Source organism: Cyprinodon variegatus, unplaced genomic scaffold (genome assembly GCF_000732505.1).
Source record: "Cyprinodon variegatus isolate N-32 unplaced genomic scaffold, C_variegatus-1.0 Scaffold278, whole genome shotgun sequence".
NCBI lineage: Eukaryota > Metazoa > Chordata > Actinopteri > Cyprinodontiformes > Cyprinodontidae > Cyprinodon > Cyprinodon variegatus.
This window is the reverse complement of record NW_015150731.1, coordinates 386,072-396,651: the sequence shown is the minus strand read 5'-3', so window position 1 is coordinate 396,651 and position 10,580 is coordinate 386,072. Positions and strand designations below refer to the sequence as shown.

The window sequence follows — 10,580 nt, the reverse complement described above, 5'->3', positions numbered from 1 at the left end:
TACAAAAAATGTCTTCAGTAATCTTCCAACAGGGAAAATAGGTCAAGAAGAATGACAGACACCAGAAGGTGTGAGTGTGCTCTGCTGTGAAAAACATATGTTTCTTATGAAGTCAATATATGACATATATTTGTAAAAGAGAACACATATTAATTACACTTCTCTGTTGCAGTTTTTACCATGGTTTTATCAACTGTTTTTTTTTTTTTTCATGTGATGTATAATTCTAACTCTCTCAAGCCCATTTGATTATTAAACAGTGGAAGATATAGAGGATGATATTTTATTTCCGGGTGGATTATCTAAATAAGTGGTCCTCCTAATTGTCAATCATTGTGGTGATATGTTTATGTAACTCCAAGACAATATGTTGGATGCAGCTGTCTCCCAGACCTTAAGTGCGTTAGGGAGTTTCCTGTGTGCATACAGAACTAGATATCCTCCACCTGAAGTAGTTTATCTTACTTACTAAAAACTATTTAGAATATGTTATTCCTAATGGGTGTGTTTGCATGAGATTTTGAGAGAAATAACTAGTATTTATTTCCTGCTACTCAGGGAATTTTCACTGATGTTAACAAAAAAATAAATATAAAAGTAAGAAAGAAAACATTGTTCTGTAAAAAATGTAAAAAAATAAAACATGTAAATATTGTATGTAAATACATAATCACTATCCCCATTGATACTGTAATTTTAAAAGCACTTCTTGACACTTTCTCTTAAAAAAAAGTAAGCACCATATTAATAGGACTGAAGACATGTCATCTCTACCCATAGTGTTTGATGCACTTTTTTTTTTACATAGGACAAGGACAGTTATTTCACACACACACACAAAAAAATTCAGATGGGAATATGTCAAATGGTCATGTCTAATGGGATAAGGATATATATGAGGACATTTGTTAATAAGATGATCTATGCAGAAAATGGTTTTAACCTACAATGTAGAAAACAGAAAACAATACTAATTTCCTACCAATTTATCCAAAACCTCCTAAATTAGTTTGATAGAAGCAGAATTTCACAGGACTATGATCTACAAAGGATCCTTCAGCATTAGATGGTTCAATAATTAGCTTTCCACTGCAACTCATTTTCTTTCTGTGCATCCTAAATGAAGAGTTTGTATAAAACTGGACTATTAGAATTCATCATAGTATTTCACCTTCTTTCCAATCCTCCACATGTGCAATATTAGTTTAATGTGACTTTATCATGGTCAAACATTATGCTGTTACCGGGGTGATAACTGTCTGCTAAGACAGACAATATTCTATATGTAAAACGTTGGCAGCTGGATGCTGTAGTGAATTTAAAAACTTACAACTGAAACTGGACTGATTACAGTAAGAAAACTGAAATCTGCACAGGCACTTGTCTTGCTTAATATTGCTACGCTGTATGGTTTGATGACAGTTATTGGAAGGGACTCTGATGCATTCTGATGTATTCAGCCTGTATGAATGGCGGTCGGAACTAAAACAGGAATTGAAACTTTTATCTCGATGTTCCTATATTTCAATTTGTTTTTGTTGTTGTTGTTTTTCATAAGCTAATCTGCCACTCTGACAGATTACAGAAAATTTGAAAACATGATAAAAGTTTTTAAATTCTTTAGTCCTGGTTTGCAAGGTCCCCAGGCCATTGCTCGCAGGCAATATTTCTCCCCTTAATAGATTTCAAAATTATCCTTTAAATTAGTGTTTTCCAAAGTGTGTGGCCAGCCCCTTGGAGGGTGGCAGGGGAGGAGGGTTATGGAAGAATAAATTAATTTATTATTTTTATTATTGATGTTGAATATGGTTACACAGTAAAACAAACAAATAAAATAAAAAATACACTTTTTAAATATGTTATTTATATTCAAAGTGTATAATTTATTAAATTAAAATATGTAATTTACTATAGTGAATTTTCCTGGGTGTGGGATAATGGTAATTCCTTTATTATAATTCATATAAACAGAAGGGGGACCCAGCAATAAAGTGTGTCAACAATTGTTCTAAATCTTTATGTGTTAAACTGTCATTTCAGTTGGAGAGATACTGACGGCACTTATGTCTTGGGTGAGCATTGCATATGTATCGTTACCCAAGTTTACATTTTTATACATGGACATTTTTCTATATCTTTCAACTGCAATATCACCTATATTCGTGGTTTGTTTTTTTTGTTTTGTTTTCCTTATTAGCTCTCTTTTAAGGAAATGTCAGGCATTACATATGCCCATTAAGGAGACAATAATATTACTCAAAAGCTATTTACAACAGAGACATGGTAAAAATACAAAAATTCACAAAGTAAAAGCAGAAAATCAACAGCTGATCTAGAATAACAAAAAAGCAGGTAACAACAGTTGTACTAATCTTTCACAGTAAATTAAATTCCATAAACTCCAAAGGCTCTGCGGTGTAGGAAACTGTGGTGGTTGAGTAGAGACAGCAGACTCCCAAATCTGAATTCAAATGAACTTTTTTTTTCCTTAAGTATCAATTTCGAAAATTAATTTTAGACCTTGGATGCACTGATAGTCTGTAATGTCCAAACGTGTATTTATTTTTGCTTATTCAAATTACTGTAAGCCTTGTGGAAGTCACCACAAAATGTGGTTTTCAGTGCAATTTTTTATACACAATTCAGGTATGCAAAAGTTTGCAATTAAAAAGTCTTCATGTCTTTGAGCCTCTGCCGCTTTTCCAGTTCAAGGCTTTTTTTGTTTCAAATTCCCATATCCAGCAACAGGATTAAAGTGTTTTTCTTTCATATAAAAAGAAAAAAAACAGCAAAGAGTTCTAGTAGGTCACTGCAAGCAGGCATTGTCCAAAACTGAGACCCTCCTAATTGATTGCACTTGATTTTTTGATTGGATTAGATGTTCCACTGTCAAACCCTGTTACATGAATTTAAATCACATATTTTTCACTGTCACGTAGTTGTTAAGCATATTTTGAATACGCTGTGGTCTGAAATCCATAAAGATGAGTCTCTTAAATAGATTATCTGCTCTGTTATTCCATCATGTGCACAACAGAAGACAGTAAGTGCCCTTTTCAAACAGTGGAAATCTGATATGGGTATAAAAAAAAAAAAAAACTATAAAGAGAACTGCAGCATAGTCCTGACGGGAACTCCACTTTTATCCTGCTTAGCATTAGAAATAAGACGGCTTCACTGTTGATATATTGTTATTTGATGGGTAGTGTCCTTGTATCAAGGGAGCCTCATGTTCCAAACTACCGTTTTGTTGCAATAATGGAGGTGGTTGTGGTGTTTGGCAACGATCTCCCTGAGGCTGTTTGATAGGAAGTTTAGCATGGACTCCATTTTCCATACAAACTTTAACTTCCTCAAAGTCCATTGCCTCAGGATCTGTTGGGCCAAGCTCTAACTCCAATCCTGCAGTTGCCTGCCTTTTCTTCTGTACACAGACTATAGCTCCAGCCACAGCAGCCAACAACAGAACTAATGCTAGGACCACAAGGGCTGCAATGAGAGTCTTTGTCATAGGGGTCTCTGGATTTACTAAAGGCTCTACAGACACAGTAGGACTAGTGCGAGCCTCTGTACAGGGACCCATTTCTACAGAGCTGTTGCCTTTAAAACGGATCTTTTCTCCAAGGGGACTGGCACAGACTAAATAGGTGCAGTTTGGTCTCAAACCACGCAAAGTGTATTCAGGGTAGGATGTTGGTAAACTCAGAATCATAGGACGACGGTCAGGACCTGAAAGGTTACGGTAGGTCAGCCTGATACCACGGATGTTGGGCCGGGTCTCAATGAAGCTGTGCAGGTCAAGAAGTATTGATGTTGATGTAACTTCCCGTGAGCTGATCTCGTCAAGTTTATAGGCCAACACCGAGGTTACCACAGAAACCTCTGTTGCGGAAGGCTGCAGGAACTCCGTTTTTTCTCTTACAGTTTCACAGTAGAGGCCTGATGTTCCTGATGAGCACAAACAGGTGATTGTTCCGCTTAAATCAAAATAGCAAGTCCCGCCATTGAGACAAATGTTTTGCGGGCAGAAATGTAGCTCATTTTCCAGCCCTGGAAAACTCGGGGAAACTGGAGGTTCTGATCCAAAGCGAGGATTGTCTGTTACGAAGGACAAACTTTCATCACTAGGAGGTGGAGGAGGAGGAATGGCGTTGGTATAGGTGGTTTCTGAAGACGTTGTAGGGATTTGGGGAACATGAGTATTTTCTAGAGGATAGCCAATAGATTCCGTTGTGGTAAGAGGACATCCAAAATCTTTGTGCTCCAATGCGGAAAGCTTCTTCCCAGCATTAACTAGAGGAAAATGGCATCTGGTTTCCTCAGGTCTCATCATCATGATGTGTTTTTTTTCTTTTAGCCAAACAGGGAACCAGGCTAACGGACAAAGGCAATTAAAAGGGTTCTCAGCTATGGTCAGTTTTGTCAACTTGGGAAAGTTTTCAAAAAAACCTTCAGGAAAACCCTGGAGATTAATTCCGCTTAGATCCAGTTCTTGAATTGCGACCAGCTGCTTAAGATCACTAACTTTCACTTCGAAAAGTGGGTTAGCAGCCAGGCTTAGTTTGGTAAGGCCCTTTAGAGATTCCTGCTTTAGAGCTTGAGGGACTTCTTGTAACTTATTCGATGATAAGTCAAGCTCATGAAGGTTTCTCATGGAGGCTACGAGAGCTTCGTCCAAAGAGGAGAGACCCAATGAGGATAGTTTTAGGGTTTCTAGATGAGGAGTATGGAAGTTTGGGGATTCAAGTGTTGGGATTTTATTGTTGCTAAGATCTATAAGAAGTAGTCTGGGAAAATCGATCGAAGGCAGAGATGTAAGCTTGTTTTCTTGCAGTTTCAGCTCCAACAGCATCTCTAAACCTTCAAAAGCCTCCGGGTGAATGCTCTGTATGAGGTTTCCATGGAGATACAGCCTCTCTAACTGGACTAAGCCTGAGAAACTTTCCTTGGAAATGTGAGTTATATGATTTGCAGAAAGGTCTAAGTTATTCAATTTCGAGAGTGACTCAAATGCATTGTCAGGAATTTCTGTTAACTTATTTTGGCTCAAATCTATTGATTTCAACTCAGTGATGTCTTTAAAGTCATCCCGGGTTAAGGTGATGATGTCATTCTGGAAGATGTATAGGTTTTCAGTGGAGATAGGGACACGGGGTACACTGGTGGCCCCACTTTGAACACAAAATATTGTGCTTGGAGATTTGCAGTCACAGATTTCTGGGCAATCACTGGAGAACACCGCTTCACAGGAGAGTAGGAAAAAGGCAATGTGAAGGAACATGATGACAGACCAGCGCTCTGAAACAGAAAAAAGACAAAGAAAATACTTTTATTATTGATTTGTTAGTTGACCTGGTCATATAGGTACATTCTGACAAAAGCCTGAACAGTATATTGACTTTGAGTTTTTCAACACTTTAACAACAAATTGATGGAAAATAGTGGGGGGTTGTTACAACTTTTATAGATCTGACAAATGAAATCTAAACATGTTAGCAGGATAAGCTTTGCATCCAGTAAAACTACTTTTGTTTTTTTTTTCTTTCAAAGCTTTCTGACCTCCGAATTGCACTGAGCTGAGATCAGCAACCTGATTATGTAACTTTTACAATCAGTTTACATCTTAACATGATCAAATTCAAACAAGCAGATGCTGTAATGACAGTTTTGGTCCTAATGTAATATCACAGTAATGTAGGCATTTTGACATATTGTATTCATAAAAAAAAAACCAAACTAATTTAATTGATATAAGTTAACAAAACTAAACTAAATATATACATTTCAAAATTTAGAGTTACATGCAGGGAGAATCGTTACACCTTTAAATGGGTTAAACTAGATGCAGTGCATTACAAAGGATGGACATGTTATAAACCTTTTTTTCTTTTATGAAGAAATTTTGCCCTGTTCAAACCTAAGACATTTACTTTAGGCTACCCCTCCTGACCTATTTAGTGAAAGTGTACACGATGGCATGATTGCAAGGGCTGCATGACAGAAAAAATAAAACACTGAACTGTACAGTATGAATGTGTGACATCTGAATAATAGTCTACAAGTGGAGGATATTCGATACAATTGTGGTTACACCCAGGCCGGAGCTTTAAGCAGGTTCCCCTTCAATGTAGCTCACAACATGTTAAAGAGGGTCTCTAAAAAATCTAATATCATAAGTCAGGTCCTTCAGTAGGACTGTAAAGTTTAACTAACAGCAGAGTGTGTTACTAAGGAAAATGTCACATCATCTTTAAAAAAAAAAAAAAAGGCAAAATTGATCTGAACCCTCCTATAGGAGATTGGTTTCAAACATACCAACATAGAGCAGCAGGTAAAAGTACAGTAAGAGGTCTTGACTTTCACTTGGACATTCGAACACACATTTAAATGTTTCCCCTAAACCACTCAAGAGTTTTTTGTTTTTTTTTCAGCACATACTGTCATGTTGAAAGGATAATCTTTGTCCCACAGGCAGACTGGCCGGATTTCACTCAAGAATATTCCTGTATTTGAACAATCCATTTTCCCTACTGTAGACTTGGACCAACTTCCCAATTTCTGCTGCTGCAAATCATCCCCAACGCTGGATGTTGCTACCACCAAGTTTCACAGTGGGGGTGGTGTTTTGGGAATGATGGGATGTGCTGGGCTTGCACCAGACATAGATTCGTTCCTTGGGTGTAAAAATATGCAGTAAAATGGTGGTGCTACAAAGGAGCCAGCCATTGAAATTTAGATTTAAACTCGAAATGTGTTTTTTTTTTTTTTTTCATTAATACATGATTTTACATCACTTGATGAGTCAAACAAACAGACCACTGGTTTCATACCAAAAGACAGAACTGCCAAGATGGAAATAAAACTTTCATTATGCAGAATCAGAGACTGTTTATAGAACATTGAAACTGCCAATGTTTTCAGGATTCCAGATTACTGCTGGCATGCTGCCTCAGCGAGTAATTTGATGACAGGAAAGGAGAGGAAAGATAATTGTATGTTAGTATCAAAACAGGAAGAGTAAGAGTAGAAACTGGGACACAATGTTATGATAGAGGGGTGCATGGAATAATAAAAAAATGTCTTTCTATATCCATTTCTTATTGTGGTGTTAATAAATAGGCCAATAACTTATTTTAAGGCAGGCTTTTAGACATACTCCTCAGACATACAAAATAGCAGATTATACTAAAAATAAAACACTAACAAGCATATGTTTTTTTTATTCAGCTTTGGAAGGAAGATATTTGTGATTTTTGAGGAAAAAGTTGTATGATTGGGTGAATTTATAAAAGTTATTTACTTCTGCATACTCCTATTCGGATATGTAATTTTATTAGGCAAGTGCACTGGATGTATTTATGTTTGTCCAAAATGTGAGTAAAAAACTGAAGTGATGATCAAAAACATTAGACATCATAATAAAATATAAGGAACTAATTTTACTATATTAAGAAAAAGCCATGAAATCAAGCATGATTCTTTACGTACAGACTTAGTTGCCAGTTTCATTAATTAGTTCAGTTCAGCGCAAATTCACAACACGTCATCTCAAGGCACTTTATTGTTTAACTGATCATATAGTGCAAGCTTGCCAAAAGAATTGGTGTAAGCATAAATAAATACGTTGAATTAGTATTGTGGAAAAGGATTTTCTGTTAATAATATTACTCTGGACCCTTTTCAATAATGAAACCCAGAACATTTTGTTAACACAATTTCTACAGGATCACTATAAACTTTAACAAATGTTGTTGTTTTTTTTGTCTGTGTCAGAGACACAGTTGAAAATAGAGTAATTTTCAACTGATGGAAAAAGTGTTATGTGAAGAGATATTTCATAAATAAAGAATTAAAACATTTCTGAGGGGAGCATAAAACAAACACATATCATAAGCAGCTGGAGCTGGGTTTACTTTTGTATTCTCTTAATTCTAAAACATCCTTTGAATGAAGGATTTATTCCCCACTTTACAGCAGATACCTATAAAAACAACAGTGATGTGAATTTTTTAATTAAGTAAATATACCATATGTAACAAGTTTTAGACTTTTTTTAAATGTATAAGACTACATTATAAGGCAGAAAGTAGATAAATTTCACAGTTATACCTTCCCACCTGCTTTCGATTGGTAACTTTCTACTCTGGTAATTGGTTTGTTGTCATCCTCTTAGCTGCAGCTGCTGAAATATCACATAATTCCTGGAAAAGGTTCTTGCAGTGTGTTTTTTCATTGTTCTATAATTCATCTATAAAACACATGAATTTTTGACTTAGTTCACATTACGCTGAGAACAAGTATTCTTAAAAAGTAGTAAAGGAGTTTTCTTTATTATGGCGTAATATTATTTCTCTTCAAAGTGACATTTGTCTTATTGTGGAATTGCTGTGATCTCTTCTACTGAATGAAGCAACAGGTATTATCATAAGCCCTATCTATCAATGTCTTTGCTTTAAACCTGACAGTGTGTTTCTATGTTCTTTTTTTTTTTAAACAGTAAAATGTAATAAATTAGTGCACAAAAAGATTAACACTGGATACCTACCAAACTCTTCTTTTAATGTGTGCAACATAAAAGAGAAGTATTGCAGTCTAAATAACCAGATTGATGAGGTTTCACAACCTGCAAAGCAACACAGAGACACACAAATGCATCTGGTATGAACATGCATATCTCAAGATGTGTTTTGGACACACCATCATGGTGACGGCACCAAGGATCACATAGGATCTTCTTTCAACTCATAACTCTCACATGCATGTTCCTGCACATGCTTGCAATAGCACATACATCAACTCAGTCCACTACACAGCTGGATTCTGTTACCCAAAATGCACTGCAGCAATCCCTCACTGCGAGGCAGAATGAGAGACCCACATAAACCTTCATCCTCCCCCTGTGAAAAGACAGAGGTAGTGGGAGAACAGAGAATGAAATCTCCATCTGTGGTTCTGTTCTTTAAAGTGGGAGAAGAGGTAAACTAGGATAACAAAAGACTAAAGGAAAGAGCTTAGAGGGGCTCCAAATGTGAAAGCAGCACAGCGAATAGGAGATACTTGCCAAGAATTGGGTTTTATTGCAAGCTAGAGGTATTACAAAGATTTTAAAAGTCACAACAAAAAAATGCAGTAATATAACTTCACAGCATAACTAGAGAAGTAGAAAAATCAGCTATTTAAGACTTTTAGAATTACAAGTATGGGAAACTACAGAGGATAAACGTAGAGGACAGAGACCCAGAGACAAAGAAGCAGGCTGGGATCATAAATTGTGTTAGAGAGTTTACTGGGAGGTTACTTCATTTTCTTCCAGGGAGAAAAAGGACTTGAATTATTGGTACCAAGGTGAAAATATCCTGTTACCTCATGCCTGAAAAGCTTAATCTGTTTAAAAACTTCAATCTTCCTTAAACCCTTAGTGTGTGACTGGTGTGTAAGGAGATCAAGTGTTTCCAGCATGTGCATGTTGTTGCCCAGAAATGTTTACACATAAGCGGTCAAAAATATGTGAACTAATGTCACATTAGTGCATAAATTCCCATAAATAACTAATATATATTTGAAAAGCTTTTAGACACAAAAAATGCTAATTTAACCTTTTTAGTTATTGCTTCAAAATGGAAACACTGGTAGATAATTTCTAACAATCCTGCAAAAACTTGTTATAATGTTTAAGAACATCATATGGAATAGAACAGAAGTCCTAGGGTGGACAATATCAGTGTACTACTATAGTCAAAATACCATTCAATGAGATCTCAGAGAAAATACCAATTTTTTTTCAACCTATTTCAAATATAAATTAATGTAGTGCCCCCCTCCCCATCAATTGCTGTGAATTCCTATTCTGTGGTCTGAGGGGAGGGGGGGATAATTTCACTTTTAGGCTTGTTTGTTGCAAGGGATTATTTTCTACGTGATACAAGCTAATCTATTGATTATGTATTTACAGATATTTGACTGACGACTACATAAAAAGGCATATTTAGAAGTGGAGTACTGTCACGTAGATGAGACGTTTGTAAGGTTTATCAATTAAATGGTAAAATGGTAAATGGCCTATACTTATAGCGCTTTTGAAGTAAGGGTTCATTCACCCATAACCTCACACACTGATGGTGGCAAGCTACAGTGTAGCCACAGCTGCCCTAAAGCTCACTGATAGAAGCGAGGCTGCCGTACACCATCAGTAGACAATGCGAGTCTTGCTCAAGGACACAACAACACTAAAAGCCACTGAAAGCTTGAGCTTGAACCAACAACCCTCTGGTTGCAGGTCAAACTCTTTAATCCTTTCCTCAGTCTTCACTCCCAAAGACATGCTCACTAGCACTCCGGCACGGAGGAGATACAGCTGCTGTGTGTTCATTTGATAATGAAGATGATGTTTTTTAAGATTTTGGTATAAAAAAATGAATGATTGATGGTAGTAAACCAAATAAGTTGTTTTTTGGTAAACTGTTTGAAAGGCTGAGTGCCTTCAGGCTGGTACAGTACATTAGTTTTCCTACTCTGTGGTGATTGGCTTAGATTGTTACCACTCCAGTGGAACCTGTAGGGTAGGTGTGGTTGGTTATAAA

The 10,580-nt window shown here is 36.4% G+C and overlaps 1 protein-coding gene across 1 annotated transcript in view; it reads right to left on the bottom strand.

The window, feature by feature from the left end:
- Positions 1-879: 879 nt before the first annotated feature.
- The window catches only part of LOC107090069 (vasorin-like), a 33,559-nt gene continuing 23,858 nt past the window's right edge, over positions 880-10,580 (bottom strand). Inside the window, exon 2 of the mRNA XM_015383230.1 lies at positions 880-5,298. Coding sequence (XP_015238716.1) covers positions 3,158-5,281 — 2,124 coding nt within the window. The 5' untranslated portion in view covers positions 5,282-5,298 and the 3' untranslated portion in view covers positions 880-3,157. The remainder of the gene's footprint in view (positions 5,299-10,580) is intronic.